This window comes from Lepisma saccharinum, chromosome 24, assembly GCF_977018435.1.
Source record: "Lepisma saccharinum chromosome 24, izLepSacc3.1, whole genome shotgun sequence".
In the NCBI taxonomy this organism is placed as follows: domain Eukaryota; kingdom Metazoa; phylum Arthropoda; class Insecta; order Zygentoma; family Lepismatidae; genus Lepisma; species Lepisma saccharinum.
The window spans coordinates 55509915-55528849 of NC_139252.1; the positions used below are offsets into that span (position 1 = coordinate 55509915).

Genomic DNA, 18935 nt, shown 5'->3' on the forward strand with positions numbered 1-18935 from the left:
AGCTCAGTACTTCTTTTTTTTTTCACATTTGCAGATTTTGAACTAGCTTGTTATCTGTGACAAACAAGGGTATTGAAATTACAAGTAATAAAAATTTAATCAATACTGTGAAAGGTAGATTAGTTTCAAGTAGCCGAAAATAGATTTTTTTTTTGTTTGCACCACCCTCGCACAAAGTAATTTGAATTTGGATTTAAAATTTTGGGTGCGTCAGCACTTAGGCTATTTTACATTACAAATAACAACTCTAACGTTGCATATCTAAAATCTTAAAATATTCTGACTTCTGTTAAAAGCTGAGGCTGTAAACGGGCACTCAGCACACACAAGGACAAAAAACAGGACAACAAACACAAAAGTATGCTGGCCATAGTGCCAGTCGCCAGAGCCTCGTTCGTCTGCAAAATGCAGTCCAGGGTATACTACGTGGAAGTGAGGTTGACTTTTGGGCGCCTACGTGGAAGGTACCCCTTACACCCCTCGCACAAAGTAAATTAACAAGATTACAAGATGTCGAATGCGATTCTCGGGGGGGGGGGGGGGGGGTGAAGTCAAACGAACATGGACGCTCGCAGGATTTTGTAAAGGCAGAGGCAGTATTTCTTCAATAACATCCCTCATCCCAATAAACACGACTTGAATACGAAATAGCTTTCTTGAGACACATCTGTGTCCTCCATACTTGTAATACCCGTAAAATAAGTAATGCAAAATACCGTGATTGAAATCAAATGACACAATGTAATTTTCGATTTGCATTCACTTTCCAGGGAGGGCCGTAGCCCCACTGTTCCCTTCTGGACGCCCATGGAAGGAGAATGAAGGCATTGGTAAAGGTATTTCTGGAGATTATTAAATATTAATAGTTTTAATTTCAAAACATTCAGCTTAAATGGTTTTGAAATTATACGTACCGTATCGTACCCAAGACTTTGAGTAGAAGTGATAAGTCTTCTGTTATTCTTAACCTAACATAAAGCAGACAAAGGAATGTTTAATAAGAATTACGCAAACGTTAGGTTATTGACTTGAGAGACTGTTGGGTAATGAAAGGGGAAAAGAGGTCGAAGGGTGAGAGAGCGGAACAGTTGGCGAGTGAAAGGGATTGTGACAGGATCAGGGATGAAGAGCGCAAGGGTGTGAGGAGAGTGAATTGTGACAGGGGGTCAGTACATCCGGAAGAGAGGCAGATGAAGTCCTTTTCCTAATTACATCCATATCGGTTCAGTCGTGGAGAGTATAAAACACATTTATGGTACTTGTCAATTCTTCTCGAGCGCGACCTCTCGCACATCATACTTTAGGCCAAGCGAGTGATAACCATCTGGAAGATGAATGATGAATAGCTACGCCACCCAGGAGACAATTCAGGGTCTCTAGTTCGATCCCAACGCATCAATAAGGTTGCGTTAAGGTACATTTGTTGAAGTAATTTTATGTACATAGGTTAGGTTCATCAATGAGCAAACCAAAACGATTTTGACCTGATGAAAGTGCTCCTTGCATCTACAATTTTAAGAAATGAAGTTTCCCATACACTGCATGAAGAAACGTCAGTTAAATTGCATGAAATACACATACCCTTTCAACACTGTCAACCAATGAGAGACGTTCAAAATGTTTTCTGTACTTACCTACGAAGCTCAGCGACACGACCAGCCTCCCGGCCCGAGCCCTGTTCTGATCAGCTGCTTCTATCAGCTCGGCGGTCAAAGTGAACAATAGGAACAGCGTCAGAGCGAGAACGAACAGCGTCCAGAACAACCAGGAGCCAATCAAGAACAGCGAAGTCTGCAAGAGACGATGGAATTGTACAGGGTGTACCAAAAGCCCCATTACCCCCCTTTGAATTATAGACAAACCTGCAAAATGTTATTTTAAAAGCATGCGTATGATGAGAGGATGGTACACCATTAAATCAGACCAATGACCACTATTTACTCCAGAGGATCTGTGTGCACACCGCCATTTTCATGGCACAGTATTATTTGCCTCCAGGTGCGATGTGAAATCCTCCGTAACATGTCAGATCTGGATTTCGGCGTGGCCATTTTAAGATAATTCCTCAATGATGTGTTCAGAGACAAACGGATTGGACGAGGATCGCCAAATTTACCAAATCTGACATCTTGTGATAATGCGCTATGGGGCACATCAAACAGAAAGTCGCCCATAATCATTATCAAACAACTGAGGAAGTTCCAGAAGCTGTTCGCAGTGCGTTTGCTTCCTTCACACCAGCCAAGTTACGGAGGATTTCACATCGCACCTGGAGGCGAATAATACTGTGCCATGAAAATGGCGGTGTGTGCACACAGAGTAAATGGTGGCCATTGGTCTGATTTAATGGTATACCATTCTCTCATCATACGCATGCTGTTAAAATAACATTTTGCAGGTTTGTCTACAATTCAAAGGGGGGTAATGGGACTTTTGGTACACCCTGTATATTCCCTTCTGTATACTGCATTCATGACAGTTATAATCTTTAAAATCATAAATAGTATATGTATTATTATTAGGCTATTAATATTATTATAGTTCCCCAAGATTTATAAGACCTTACGGGCAGATAACCCAAATAACGGTAAAAATCAAATGTAATAAATATACAAGGTTGTCATTCATCCAAGAATATAAAGTGTAGTAATTTGAGCGTGTTTCAATACCTAAAGAGGATGAAAGCCAAATCCCCCTCTGGTTGTTAATTTGCGTACTTAGAAAGGAATAGCTATGTGTACACAATTTATGAAATATCCCGATGCTTCAAGAGGAATTACTTGAATTCCTCCTCTCTCTGGAAAATGTTCAAATAGCACACAGTTCGTTTCTGTAAACTTGTGAAAGGTTCGGCCCCCCTATCCCTCGTTTCTATCCGGCCCTCTGGAGTTCTTCCTACTTTAATCCCTCAATCTCTCCTTTCACCTCACCTTGGGTGCCAAGCGAGCAGATTATATTTGCGCCGGAATTACGAAAATTACACAATAATTTATATTTTTATGTCCCTGGTTCGTTTACACATGTACAGAAAGTGAATATACAACTGGTTAAATGGACAGTACCGTAGTTCTTGAAATTATAACATTCTCGTAGGATATATTGGTTTATTATACGTAGTTATATATATACATATTTTACATAGCGTTTCCATGTGTGTCTGCATAGACCAAATTACCAAATCTCTAAATCAATATAATTGCGCACCTATGGCATAACCATCGGCACTTCTTTTACCGCAGAGTTAGCATAACTATCTCTGCGGGCCTATCCTCAGCTTAAATGACATTCCGTTCATTACAAATGCGTTTCCTTACGCCTTCACTCTTCCTTTTGGGCAGCAATTAATCAATACGGAAATATCCACATATTCAAAGCTTTTTCTAAAAGGGGACTTGGGACAGCAACAGGGGCTGGCTTAACCAGATGCTACATTGTTATATCCAGTTTAGCCACCATAAGTGGACTAAACTTGAGGAGACGTTCCTCTTTCGTCGATCAATGGGGAAACACTGTTTTTTTGCTAAAGCCCACTAGCCTTTTTTATAGTCGGGGTAAACGTCCGTGGACGTGGACCCCGTAGCGTTGGAAAATTCCACTGCAACGGTCTTTTGAAAGACAACTAGCTCCCCCAACCGGGGAGGTAAAAACAGGGGAATCTAACATCCAGCAAAGAACAATCCAATAAGCATATACACTTACATGCAATAATAACATAAAAGTACACTCATGGAAACATATTACTTAACCCTACACCTCGTAGCTGGCCAGCAATTAATTAACATATAACCAAAACCAGTAATGGTCAATCCGACCGTTACAAACTAAAGGGCAAAATTCGTAAGGATGGTTATGGTCGTGACTGTATAAAGTGTCTGATTTGCGACTCGCAACAATACGTATCGTACTTCTGCCAGCCTCCCTGCACTGCTTGTGACTGACCCCCGTCCTCCCAGGCATTTATTCCGACCGAATGTACTCAATAATGCCGAATCAGTTACCTGTAGTCTCTTCCTTGATTAAGATTGTTTACACCTGTTTACAACGATGGCGATCAAGTAAGTTCGGCAATGTCTGACAAAACATTCATTCCTCAGATATTTCTAGATATTTCCCGTCTGGAAAGGTGATGGATAAATGTCTTGGATTTGGAGCTCTTTGTACTTCATATTTCCAATGATTTTATAGATTGTTACGAATTCTTTGACTGGGCATTAGCTGATATACTCCGCAATGTATTTCCTCTCCATTTGAACGTCCAATCAAGAGTATTTTATCGCAACCAATCACGTGAGTATCAGTCAGCCCCAAGTGCAGGCGCTACACATCAGGAAACGTGCAACTTAATATATGAACATCCACAACGCAAGCAATATGCTTGGTTCAGCCAAGATCTGGTAGTGATCATATTTTGCTACATGCACCAACAGCAAGGAGGTAAGTTACTATACATAAGACTGGTAGTATCCTACAGTCCAAGTTCCTAAGGCTAGTCGCGATCTAATCTCGAAATAACAAACAAAAATGTAAAAATATACCAAGTAAAACAAAATGAAAACGCCACATTGAACATCACATATAACAAGGATCATTAATATTTTAAAAATATTTTTGCATTGCGACCGACTATACATATAATGTGTGTATATAGGAAACTACTAGAGAGAGAGAGAGAGAGACATAGAGAGAGAGACAGAGAGAGAGAGAGAGAGACAGATAAGAGAGAGAGAGAGACAGACAGAGAGAGAGAGAGACAGATAGAGAGAGAGACAGAGAGACATAGAGAGACAGAGAGACATAGAGAGACAGACAGAGACAGACAGATAGAGAGAAACAGAGAGAGAGAGAGAGAGAGATATAGAGAGAGAGTTATGGTGACGTTCTTCGCGCTTCGTCCCAGATTGTTGCCTAGGTGCTCTAAGTTACGAAAGTGCATACAAATTTACACCTGTGCAATCTCCCCTTGCTTCACCTTAGTGTTAATACACAACGCATGCCATACGCGGTTAGGAATAGCGGCTCTCTCACCTTACAAACGCCAATGACGAGGATCACATTAGCTGCCAGGCAAAGGATGAAGAACGCCGTGGACATCCCAACAAAATCCTCTGGGGCTCCTGCAAGGTAAGAAAAAGAACACTTGTTCATTCTCTGAGGACGGAAGGGTGAGGGAAAGTCTTGCCTGAGTAGGGGTGGGGGCAAGTAGCTGGAGCGTGGTGTTGATCACGTCACCTCCCCTATGGCCGACATTGAAAACTTACTGGAGCCCTACTTCCCACTATTGGGAATGGACAGCAGGTAGATTTACCATTTCAAAAAAATTACAATAATTCAGGCGATACAGAAATCACGAACTATTTTTTTTAAAAAAATCGTTGAATTTAGCAAATTAATACAGAATATATGGTCGAGAGGAACGCATCAAAATCATGGAACCTTACTTTGTATTTTCTTATTCACTGCCACTTTTGTGCCACTTTAGCTAGTCGTGGCGATGTGGATGAATGGTGATTACATGAGTTCACGAGAGAACGCTCGCAAGGACATTTGCCCACTCCCGCAATCGAACATAGGACCATCGGTAACAAGATCGTGACGTTTCACTGTCAGAATTGACCACATTCAGCTGGGCAATATTTAAAAATTCAACACCCCCATGGTCCCCAAGACAGGCTGATTAAACTGCTTCAATTTTTCTTCTTTCTTTGGGGTTGTTTCAAAGAACAGATCCCTGTCAACAAATGTAATTATGAATGGGGAAGGCCAAGGTGGTCACTTAACACCCCTATCCCCTTGGAATAAGTGAACATTGCGTACTTCTCCTTCCTTCATTTTTATAACTCGCTTGTCGGTTTCTTCCCTTGCACCTTCTTCAAGCTTTCCGTATTCATTTCTCAGTTTTATCACCTACTCGTTCTTGTTTACTTTCTCTCTTCTTTATCATTCTCTATGTTTTCCCTCCCATTTTCTCACACCTTCGTTTCTCTTTCTATCGTTTTTCAGCTATAATATTGCTCTTTCTTCTCGCTCTTCCTCTTTTTCCTTCGTCTATGTTTCTTTCCCTCGCTTCTAATACATACAGGGCCGTATCAAGGTTTGTGGGCCCCCCATTTTTTATTACTTTTTACTAGGAGCTTTATTAGCTCAATATGATAACCACCAATTTTCAGCAGTTGAAATGGTAGACCTGATTTTAGAATCAGTAGTCATTCACAATCGAACATATCGCAGATAGGTTTGCAGGGAGAATAGCGCAGTAAAATAAAGTTACTGGACGAAAATTGTAGCATTATAGCAGCAGTAAAATTCTGCGTCCGAACGTCTACAGTATATTATGAAGACTGAACACCGTAACAACAATATATAGTAAATACTAAGGGGGTTCAGACGGAAACAGAGAACTGAGCAGTAGACTGTACTTACGTACATAATTTATTATAAATGATATTATGTACAATTAAGAGTAAATATGTCACTACATATGCACGGTCCATCTACTGGACAATTACCGACAGGTTCATTGTGGAACTTGTAGTAACTACACTTTCTTCAAGAAAATTCCCAAAGGCTTAACACTTATAGTATACACACTTTTCTTGCCCCTTTCGCCGAAAATTCATCTACTATATCATCGAAGTCCAATTCACGAAGAAGTTCATGTTCAATGCTTAATAAACAAAGATTGGATAAGCGATCCTGTCCCATGGCACCACGAAGCCTGTTTTTCACTAATTTCATTTTTGAGAAAGCGCTAGTATCTTCACAGTTCCCCCCTAGAGAAACTCACAGTTCTAATACGATGTTATTAACGAAAGAAAGTATGTACTTCGTAGGATTATTTATTATCTTAATCGTTTCTGAGAATTGATTGTTTGAATAAGTGTGCCTTATTTCCACACCACAGCCAAATCAATCCATGGTATAAAGTATACTGAGCTTCAGATATCTACAAACAGATCGACTGAGAGCTATGCTACAATTGGACCCAGAAGAGTGTACACATACGACAACATTGAAGTTTTTTTGATTTTCAAAATACAACTTATGTAATTTTTCACAAGCATAACCAGCTGGTTAAAATATTTTTTGGTGGAGGCCCTTCACAGCTTCGTTTTGTTGGGGGCCTCGGGGCAATTGCCCCAGTTGCCCATAGTTTAATCCGGCCCTGTATATATATACAGTATATCTTATCTTTTTTCCTTCGTCTGTTTCTCTTGCTCTTTCCGCTTCTCTTTCTATGCCCCTCTGCCGCATTTTTATTTTTCTTCCTTCTCTGTCTGTTTGCCGCGCTTTGTATGCGTGCTTCACTTCTTTATTTCTCACGCTTTTCTTCCCTTCGCTCTTTTATCTACATCCCTTGAAACACTCCTTTCTTATGATGACATGCAAACATGATGTCAATGTAACTTAATGACAACTTGCGAACACCAATGACTAAGTATGATGAATGAATGCGTCAAAAAAGAACCCAAGTTTATGAAATAATTGTTATTAGTAAAAATCCATGTTACGTATTTTTGGAAAAGAAATGGAAGCAAGCACAAAACTTGAAGTGTCTTGTTCATTCGTGACTACTAGATTTTTTACTGTTATTCCGGTTTCCTGCATATTGCAGGACTACAAGACATGTGATGTTTAGCGACAAAAAGAGAATTATACAGAAAATACATAAATATCTTGTTCTTCCTCACTTATTTGTAGGGTTGTCTCACTGGTAACAATTGTCTTTATAGTTTATTGTCCTTGTATTATTTTACAAATGTGTACAGGTCTATGTACACACTTAAATTTATTAGTGAATTACAATATTTATGATTAAAAGGAGAATTTATACCCAACGCACGGAATTATTTTAACAATTGCTAACATAAGCAGTACTTACCTCCTCTAACTGCGTAACACAAAATCAACGAAGCCACGACAACTGTGGTAATCTGTAAAATAAGACAATAAGGCGCTTTAGTAATCTGTGGAGTTGCTCATGGATACATTTAAATTCATTCAATCAATCGTTGAATTAGAAAAGTACAAGGAGAATCATTTTGATTTACTACGTTGAAGCTTCTCCTGTTCGTTCAAAATCTGCCAATTTAAACACATTTTATTATTTAGTTGCTGAAACTAAAATGTTGCTTTTAGAAGTGTTACTCCCACTTATACAAAACAAATAACGAGTGTGTCTGATGTTCAGTTAATCTGACTTCTAATGTAGTTTATTAGTTTTGGTACACAGACAGACACTAGTTCCAGTAAATGAAAAGTTGATGGAAGAATGACTGACTAGAGTTTAAGCATGAACAACTCGCACACATGGCAAGCCCAAATGTTTAACATTTTTCTTAGAAACAAATGCCACACTTATAATTTTTCGTATTTCTGATATACTGCTTGCATTAACCCCAAACTCGTTCTCTACTAATGTCATATGTTAATATGAGATGTTGACCAGAGCAACTACAGATAAACGTTCATCTCATTGTTTTTAAACAGGGTTGAAATGCTTGATTGATTGATTTGCTTTATTTTACTTCGCTTTTTGTGCCACTTTTGGCTAAATTGCGAAGATGGGGATGATGATGAATGGACACTCACAATCCTCCATGTTCATGCCGGGATTCGAACCCGGGACCCCTGAGGTGCCAACCACTCCGTCACGGGGGCCGGCAGGGTTGAAATGCGAATCCGGCAGCTAATTAAGTGTATCGTCATGAAGACTTAATCGAGGAAAGTATTAGAGTAGAAACAGCTAGAAAAAATTGGGGATTATACACTGACGTGTCCAGGAGTTTTGAAAGCGGGGGGGGGGGGGAGGGATTACGTATACTTTTTTTTTTAGTAGTCTCTCCTCATTTTGCCATATTTTCCTGCCTTTGTTGTTTCGCTCTAAGGAATTCTGGGCTAAAAAGTGTTTTTTTTTGTTTTTTTTTTTTACCGACACCATTGAGATTATATATGAACACTTATCATGACTAATTCATTTGAAGTCATGACTGAATTAAGTAATTCCGTTCAATCGTTAATGACCTGCCATCTATCGGAGACTTCCAAACGTGAAACGTGAGACTTTTGTACGGCAATAGCCTCAAGTTCTCATCCGCATGAGCCAAAATATACCTGAAAATATCAGAAAAAGATGTCTCTAGCGGATGAATTTAAATTTCTAATACTTTCTTTCCCTCCTCACAACGATTTGATACTCCAGTTCGAACCATTTACCGAGCCTGGTTTCTTTTGACTTTTACTTGAACAAGATTGATGTCCACGTGAGCAAATACGTGCCAAATAACCATTGAGAAGCTCCGTGCCAAATGTACGCGTAACTAATGAAGAAAAACTATCAAATCGTACGCTAGGGTCCGCTAAAATATTTCTCTGCATCCGACAAAACCTATCCCACAGTTGCATAGAAACAATAACAGCAGCACGATCCTTACTTATAGGCTCTTGGGGTTTCCGGAAAACAATAGGAACGAATAAATTCAGCCGATGAAACGAACAAAGCAAGAGAAACATACACGCTCTATGGATTATCACACAATCCCAATTGAGAGAGTCGCGAGTCAGTGTGCGAAATCCTACCGCCAGCGAAAGCTCCAATGATATACTGGATAACACCATTTTACATTGGGCAAGTTCATAAAACTGCCACAATTTCAAGCGCACACAGTACATCGTTAAGAATCGGTTTGGTCGAATATGTGGCAATTTTAGGTTTTCTGTGCGAGCAGAGTTTATAATGAGAAAAACATAAACCAGCTTGTGCTTGGCTCTAGTCGATAGTAGCCAAATCTTCTAGTATGAATGACTCAAATTATTATTTGTAAATGAGCACCTCCAAAATTTAAAGAACATATTTGCTTAATAACGATATGAAGTTTGATATATGTTTAAGTTTCAGCATTTCTAGGAACCACATTGCACTCCAAATCAGTTTGTCACAAAATTTTAAACGAGAAAAAAGTTTTATCCTTGTTGTCTGGATTTGTATTGGAATCACCAGTGTGTCCAGAAATTTAATATTATTTTTATTGCAATAATTATGTTAAAATGTATAAATGTGATCTTGTATTATTAACAATAATTATTTTTATTACGTGTGATACAAGTATATTTTGCTCCATAAGCAGGCGTTTAGTCTACAGTCCAGCTACATATCTGGTTTCCTATGAAAAAGTATCGGAAGAGACTCGAATCCCTTTTCCCAGTACGAACTACAGCTCCTACAATTCCTGATCAATGTGTTTAATTTGTTAAATGAGGCACTGGTCGTTTGAGTACTTACCGCCCCAGTTACTCCTATAACCGTCACGCCTTTGTCCAGAGGGAAAAATACACAACAGTTTTTGGGTCTCATGGTGTTCTCCACAGAAATATTTCCGGGGGAAAGTGCCTTCTATATTCTCTCAATCTGCAGAAAAAAAGAGAATAAAGCATCCGATAAGTTCTCTAGAAAATATCTCAACACATAATATCTAATAACTAGCAGACATTTCTGGATCAGATATTTTGTCAAATTTATCGGAGTTACCATCAATAGTGTATTACTGTTTAGAGATATGTAAGGCAATATTTAAATTCGTTGCTTTCAATGTTATAGACAAACATATTGAAAAATATATTGAAACCATTAAATTCGATTCATTGTATACACTTCACTACAATATAATGAAAACAACTATCATTCAAAATACATTTGTTATCATATTCGTGTGAAAATATGATCTTAAAAAATTTAGATCATTGTAAATCCTTGAAAACTTTAGTGCATTTGTGGGTAATTTTCTTGCATTTGTAATCAGTGATGGAAGTGGAAATTGTTAAGTGATGGGACGTTTGCTTGAACCTTGGGGCTAGCTGGGAAGATGCTTCTGTTTAATATGGGGTCAATGGAATGCATATTTTTTCTAACTCTCTCTCCGCACACCCCTCCACTTCGGTAATTACTTGTAATTTCAATTATATTTGAAATGTATGTCCTACAATTCCGTTATCAGTATGAAAATAACATAATAATTTAAAAGACGACTGTTATTGTATTGTGTGTTGGATAGCGTAACGTACTGTGAATCAAGTGTTGTGGGTTGGAATCGCAATCAGAATAGAATAGTCTTTTTATTTTCTACTGAGCGAGGTTCAGCCTAGGGCTGCTCTACCACCTAACTTAGGACTAGGTATTACAAAGTAGGATTACATGTGAAACTTATTGAACATACCAATTCACACACACACACACACACACACACACACACACACACACACACACACACACATACATAATTCAAAATCGTGTCAAAAAATGAAAGAAAAGTGTACACAATACGCATTTATCGTGATGTCAGGCGGGTGTATGTATATTTTGTGGGTTTAGCCATATGAGGAGTGACTTAATCGTTGTTTTTTCATTAAGTATGGTATAATATTTTCTTTGAAGTGTTTGATTGAGGTAGCAGACGAAATATCACCCGGTATGGCATTCCAAACAGTAGCGGACCAGAGAGAAAAAGAGCCATCGAAGCTGGCGACAGATTGGTGGGGGATGTCTAGTTTACGTCGACCTCTGGTGTAATGTTAATATACTGGATCTGTAAACACATTTTTTTTTTGTAGAGATAACCTGGTGTTTTTGACTTACGGATAGTGAACATTAGGCAGTATTGATGTAGTAGGCGTCGTCAAGACATATTGAGGATTTCATGAGCATTATGTAAGGGCAAGATATGCTCACTTCTGATCGAAAAAGCAAATCAAATGCAAGAATTTTGAATTTTTAAAATTCTATTTGATAGTTTCCTTTGCAAATTTGTACCGTTACAATTGTCAAATAGAGGGTATATTAATGCGCCAGTAAGGTATAATTAGGTTTCTCTGGTAAAGTAATCCCTCTTTCTGTATAAGGATTGTAAGTGCTTTTGTGCACTGTGTTGAAACATGAGCATATATTATGTCTTGATTTCTAATGTTAACATTAATTGCGTATTTTTTTGTTTGTTGCAGGGAGTTGCGAGATCCCAGTACCGTATAAACAGATTTTTGGGGGTTAATTGTGAGTCAATTTGCAATGAACCATTTGTTAATGGCATGTAAATCTTTATTTAGATTTTCAATTTTGTTTAATCTATTTGTTGGCGAGGATGATATCATAAGTTGCGCATCATCTGCGTAGCAATGAACATTACAATGCTTGATTAACCTTGAAATGCAGAAAAAATCGTGAAGTAAGAGAAACACACATAATATTTAATGTCTTTTCCCTCGCAGCGTGCACTCTTCATCAACATTCAGACAGTTTCTAGTACAGCGCAACCTATTACCAAGTAGGTCTAACCGTGGCCTGTGGTTAGATTTATGACTGCAAATTTGTTGTTTGTTCTCTACTGGAAGATACACAGGATTATGCAACCATTGAACAAGTAACACTGATGTTCTTATCATATCAGCAATGGCTGAACTCAAGGACACATGGCAGGGAGCCAAGGAAGATCGATTATTATTCACAGTAACCTCCAGTCTTGACATTTAACACAAATTGATGTAACGTTAAACTAAAGAATAGGTGATTGTTTTGTTTCAGTTTCATAAATCAAGGAGAAAAGAAATATGTTAATCTTCAGTGCAATGATTTGAAAGAATAGTCTATACGGAGCAGTTTTATCGCAGTATTAGGAGTGGTTCAACTTCTGAATAGATGTATAAAATGAAAAGCTAAACATCTTACAGACAGGTTACAGAAGCTTCTGTCAATATATGATGCAATATCACTGTACTTCACATTGATATCCATACTCTTAGTGCAGTAATAGTAACATTAACTTATCTGATGTTACATAATTAAAATCATCTATTTGATGTTTTGTAACTTTTGCCCAACCTTCACTTACGATGGCAGTTCAAGTTGCCTTTGCATATCATTTCCTCAAGCGCGTGGTAGTTAACATTATCAGTTCCTGGAAATTTTTCTATACTATTCAGTTTACTCATTATACAAATAATATATGACATTAGACGAATAGTTGTTATTACAGGCTGTCTGATCGTTCTAATCTACTCGTATTCATTTACACAGGTAAAACTCTCTTCACACGGAATAGCTTTAAAACAAGATACGTTAGTTCTTCCAGTAAACAACAGTCTATAGTATCACAATACAATAAACAAATCCGACAATTTGATAACCTAGATGCGTATTTTGATACATAACTTGTAAGACGACAAACACTTGGGCGGAAATCTGTGAAATAATACAACATAATTAAATGAAACCAACCTTCATAAAGATACTCAGAAATCTACAGACCCCCTGCTCTTCATTAAGCTGTCAACTTCAGTCTGCTGAGAAACATCTGGCTGGATATCATGAAGTTTGATCGATTCTGGCGACATCGCGCGGTGCAAATTGTTATTACTATTTCTGTTGTGAAATGTGTGTAAAAAGAGAAACAAAGATATATATAATATTTGTAATCGCCAATAATGTGGGTGGCAGAGCGCATTTACTGGTCGATTTTCGATCTCGCTACCGAAGTTCCCGGGTTCGAGTCCCCGCCTGGCCATGGGTGTTCTTTGTGAGTGTCCCTTCATCAATTTCATCATTTTTTCATTCATTCCCATCGTCGCGATTATCCAAAAGTGACATAAAAGCAACGCAAAAAAAAAAAGAATAATATCACAAGGTTCCAACGCATTACAACTATACAAATAGTTTTAACTTCAATTTATATACAGATAAATTAATCCGGACTGGAATAACAGTTCAAAGTGGAATCCATCGATCTGTGTCGTGAATCGAACCCGGAATGCCTTTATCACGAGGGGACTATTACGCAAGGGGAATTCCACAATGATGTGACACGCGACGGGACAGTGTCATTTGGGAACGAACCATTTTAACAGCAACGCTTTGCACCAAAGCGGCATGATGTCGCTAAACAAACCTACGTTCAAATGGTGAAATTCTCAAATTACATGCGACACGTGTGGAATCTCACTACCCTAAGCAATGGCACACAATGAACATACGGCTGTGAGACTACGTTAAAGGTTACAGAACTTCATTTTTTATTGGCTCCCGAAACTATGGTGGTATATTTCGTAGTCCCAAACCTTTTCCGCAAACTTACACTCAATCCAGTATTGCTTTTCTAAAGAAATAATTTATTTAAAAGTAAAGTTAGAGATTTTCATGTTTTACGAAAGTTTTCCCGAGAAGTTGATCATCACGAACAATTGTTTCACAAAACGACCTTGGTCTCCCACGCTTTGTCACCATTCACTTTCTTCATGGAAAGCGAGCACAGCAATGACCTTCCATTGAGCACAGGTGGAGTGATGCTACGAATATATCAGAGCCAATGTATCTGTTACTTGAATTCCATATTTAAAAAGTGTAAATTCAGATTATTTTGTTGCACCATCAATTTGTAACAACTTCTTAAAAAATCTTATGAACTTAATACCAAATTGTACACGTAAGACAATAAACACAAACCTATAATAATAAGTGTAACAACTTTTACTTCATTTGAAGTAAGATCCTAGAAGCTGTGTAGATCTAGCATGTATTTTTAGCCAGTCTATACTTTCTAGTTCAAGACTCTGACTGGTATTAGGTTTGTCATCCGCAATACGTAACCGATTATGAATGATTTTAGTTCACACATTTGTAATGAGAGTGGGATGCATTAGTATTGTGAAACAAATTATTCATATTCATACTCTTTCTTTTACGCAAAGAGAGCTTCAAGAAATGAAGCTGCTAACTTTGCAGCAGCATACGGAAAAATTAATTCCTTAAAAACGTTTAGGATATATTTTTAAAATGTATAAATTGATATGGACAATTTGCCAAGCAATAGTTGTGCATTCCTATCTTATACAGTGGGACATTAAAATATTACAAGGAAAAAATACAGCTATTTTTATTAACCTTTTTTGCCATTATATTCTAACCTCAAGATGGTGTTGGTTTTACCAATGTAGGGATCGAGAATTGAAAGAAAATAATAATTCACATCAGTAGCGTACGCAGGATTTCATCAAGGGGGGTGTTATTTCGAAAACTTTCTACAAATTCACATTACCATTGTTTTATTATACTTTAATAATAATAATAATTAATTATTTAATAATTCTTATAATTAATTAATTAATTAATTTAATTACTACTAATGCAGCTGCTATTTATGAAAGAAATAGAACAAAATTACATTTCTTTTCTTTCTTTGTTACAAAATAATTGTCAACGGTTATTTGTATATGATAAGTGAGACATTTTAAGTGTAAAGAAAATCCATAAAAACAAGCAAATGTATTAAATTTATTGAAATAATCGAAATATGAAACTCATTCAAGGAGCCGCGCTGGTCTAGTCTGACAACTTCGTGGGATATCTGGGTTCGCTTCCCGGAATTGGTTGGAATTTATCCAGCCTTGTCTCCGCACCCAGCCTCATAGCAATGGGTACCTGAGAGCAACCCTGGGGGATAAAAGCTGCCGGAGCATGGTGCTGATTACATCACCTGCAAAATAGTTCGAGGTCGAGAATCTTTGGGGCCCACCACACAACAACGTGTGCCTTCATGGCACGGTGCTATATGCACGGGGGAATTTACATTACCTTTACCTATGGAACTCGCCCAGGATGATGATGAAACGCGAGAATACATGTTGCTAAATTCCACTGAATATATGTTTTCGTTGAAAAGTAAGTTTATAGACATTCCAACACATTTATCACTTCTAGGTGATTCACAAAGCACTTCTTCAACATTATTTAATGATGTGGATATAGACTCAGCATCACTTGAGAGTTCACAAGGGGATGCGAAATCAGTACCAGGAAGAACGTTTGCAATAAGGTCTGCACACTGCGACGAAGCAAGGAATTTTCACAATTTTCGCGAGTCACTGCGCGACTTTTTGCAAAAAAAAAAAAAAAAAAAAAAAATGAACTTTGCGGCCGCTTAGATTGTGTTTGGAATGTTGTGTTTTCTTCATGCTGCATGGGAATAATAATTCAAATTATTATTATTATTATTATATTATTATTATTATTATTATTATTATTATTATTATTACTGTCGCAGATCTTTGACTGTGATAAATTAGCCATTTTTAATTTTTTCTACAGCATTTTCCATAATATTTCAAAAGCTCAAGGGGGGGGGGTTAAACCCGATAACCCCCCCTTGCGTACGCCACTGATTCACATGGTATCTACTCAAGCAGGATGTAAGAAAAAGCAGAGAATGAAAGTGCCGATGGACAATTTGGTTGGAAATACCTAGTATTTATACATTCAATTGTTCTACAGGTTGCTTAAACGTGTCACGTATTATACTGTTTTATCTACATAGTATCTTACGTGTCTAACATTGGTTTTCAAATCGCATGACACAGAACGTGTCTCATGATAACCACGTTTTACGATTTATTTATGGTTGTGTTCGTCAAGGCCATCGATTGACACGAATCCTTCTTTCATCATTCTTCTTCTTCTTCTTCTTCAAAATGTCCCCATCACCGGAAAATGAGGCGATCTTGGACAACGGTACTGAATGAATGCATCGGAAAAAATCCGATGACATCCCACGTTAAAATAAACGCTTCCTCCTATTTATTAGTATAAATAGGTCCTTCGTAAATAGAAACACAAAAAAAATAGCACAAAACTCTTCCTCCCATTCACAGTAATAAGTAAATGGGTCCTTTGAGGTATGAATAGGACGAACACAACACAAAAAACAGCACAAAACTCTTCCTCCCATTCACTTAATAAGGAAATGGGTCCTTTGAGGTATGAATAGGACGAACACAACACAAACGTCCGCCTCACACCGAAGCACAAGGCGAACTCCTCTTCTTTCATCATTGCATTACCACAGATCATATCGAGTGAACGCTTCCTATTGTGTTTTGTTCGATCCTTTAATAGATTGGAGGGCCGGCCATCTGGTGTTACGCACTGAAACTAAAACGACTATCACGTGTGCAAGGTGGAGTATGAAGTGGCGCATAAATGTGACAGGGAAATTGTCCAGCGCCAGTCGCGGCGATAAGGGGGAGTAGGGGACAGTTGGTTCGCTACGTTTTGTCTACCAAGAGATAGTAAACTGTTCTTGCTGTTATTTTAGTATTTTGTTACAAGGAACATAACAATGGGAAATTTGCCTGGTAATAATTATGCATCCCATTCTGCTCGTAGAAGCAACATATATAACATGCAGTGCATAAACTTGTACAGCGAATAGAAATCATTAATAGCGTAATATACGTATATTATCAAGCGCTAGTTTGCATCCAAGTTTGTTGGAATTAAGGCAAACAACTTTAACATTTTTCTGACACCTCTCTTCGATGTTACAAACCCTCTAAAAATGGAAGTTTATCTCGAAGATTTGCAAACGTGTTGGTTAGGATTGTTGAAAAAAGATGGTGGGCCAAGTTCTGATACATGAATGAATAAAGAGAACACAATCAAAAGGGGAAAATACATTGTAAGACCTAGGATGGATTATTTCAAACAATCACTGAAGCCTCGTCTGTTTGTAATTGAAAAAAGGAGAGGGGGTGTTTAACTCAAGGTGGAATGTATAGAGGTAGGTCCATCAAGGATAGTGAATGGTTGTAGGTACCGGGGGGGGGGGGGAGAGGGGCAGTTGCCCCCGGTTTTGGAACCCAATCGCCGCCACTGACACGATGGATGACGTCACGTGGGTATCCGGGATTTCGGGAAACGTAAACAGATGCTCAACCATTCAAGGCCGAATTTATAAGAGTGGGATAAGTTCATGAATACGTTATGCGCAGCCTTGCTCCACAGATTCTCGAGAAAGCATAGTGCAAATTTCATCCCGCTCCAATCTGCCACAGGCAAATACGTCACACGAAATGCCTGATGGATCCACCTTTATGCGCCCCTCTTGTTTCATGTGCATAGATGTTACGAACTGTAGTACCGACATTTTCAGCACTGCAATCATACCGTAAAAGCAACAAACCTTCAGAGGTTTTGTCTCCGAAATCTAAGCTGTTAAGGAAAAAAGCCCACGTGCACAGATAATGAATGCATTTATCAGAAGAAACGATGCAAAGATGTAAAACTTCAGCTTGGCAGTCCGAATTTTGATGACGTCAAAACTGGCTAGACAACTTTTGGGACTTCTCGAACTGCGTGGTGCTGAGTCAAGCAACAGGAAGAAAGGCTTGAATAATACATTAGCATTTAACATATCCGCAACTTTAAACCGGCTCGAAAAAATATAGTGCATAAAATTTCTCATGTGTGTCCATTAAAGGACTAACTTTGGCTCGCATTTGTCCTTCACTGTCTGGAATGACAGTTAAAAATCTTGTTTCGGACTACAGAGCTCTCTTATTTAAGTTTGTCAAGTGTTAGATTCTTACGAATGAGAATGTGAACGGTTCCGTAAAGTGCAAGGGCAACTTCTTGTATGTCCAACAATTTAATGGCCAGTTAACAAAGTCAAATAATAAGTATTTCTGTTGTTTGCATGCTCAATCACAGGAAAAAATAATAAACACAAGAATCAATACGATTAACATCGAATACAAAAATAATTAGGTTTTAATTTTTATTTGTTGACTTGCAACTTCTTAAATTATGGAGCTTTATCATTATATCTTTCCTAAGTAGAATGAGATGCACAAATATTTCCAGGTAATGTGTCCATCGGCATGTTTTTGGTTGACGCAATGTGAAGTTCGAGAAATGAAATAAAAACGCCAACGAAGCAGTTGGCAACATTTACACTAATATCATTACAATTTCATACCTCAGGGAGCTTTCAGACCAAAGCGACATACGACTGTCGACATGGGTGTTTCACACTGAAGCGACGAGCGACGCAGCTCCAGTTTATGTAAAGTTCACTTCGCGACGAGAAGACCGAGCGACAAGCGGCATGTGAAGCTTGTTGTGC

The 18935-nt window shown here is 38.2% G+C and overlaps 2 protein-coding genes across 7 annotated transcripts in view; one reads left to right on the forward strand and one right to left on the reverse strand.

The window, feature by feature from the left end:
- LOC145977927 (uncharacterized) overlaps positions 1–18935 on the reverse strand; it is a 55414-nt gene that overhangs the window by 13828 nt on the left and 22651 nt on the right. For 2 of the 5 annotated variants that reach the window (XM_083110253.1, XM_083110249.1), the window contains exons 1-5: positions 13262–13354; positions 10280–10405; positions 7880–7931; positions 5026–5114; positions 1635–1791 (exon numbers count right to left, since the gene is read on the reverse strand). In XM_083110253.1, coding sequence (XP_082966379.1) covers positions 1635–1791; positions 5026–5114; positions 7880–7931; positions 10280–10351 — 370 coding nt within the window. In that variant the 5' untranslated portion in view covers positions 10352–10405; positions 13262–13354. Of the gene's footprint in view, positions 1–1634; positions 1792–5025; positions 5115–7879; positions 7932–10279; positions 10406–12875; positions 12967–13261; positions 13355–16357; positions 16836–18935 lie in introns of those variants that run through there. The other 3 variants (XM_083110251.1, XM_083110252.1, XM_083110250.1) reach the window with 3 other exon arrangements.
- The window catches only part of LOC145977928 (uncharacterized), a 60578-nt gene continuing 46058 nt past the window's right edge, over positions 4416–18935 (forward strand). The window contains exon 1 of one of the 2 annotated variants that reach the window (XM_083110257.1): positions 4416–4434. The gene's annotated coding sequence lies outside the window, so the exon portion shown is untranslated. Of the gene's footprint in view, positions 4435–4982; positions 5122–18935 lie in introns of those variants that run through there. The other variant, XM_083110256.1, reaches the window with a different exon arrangement.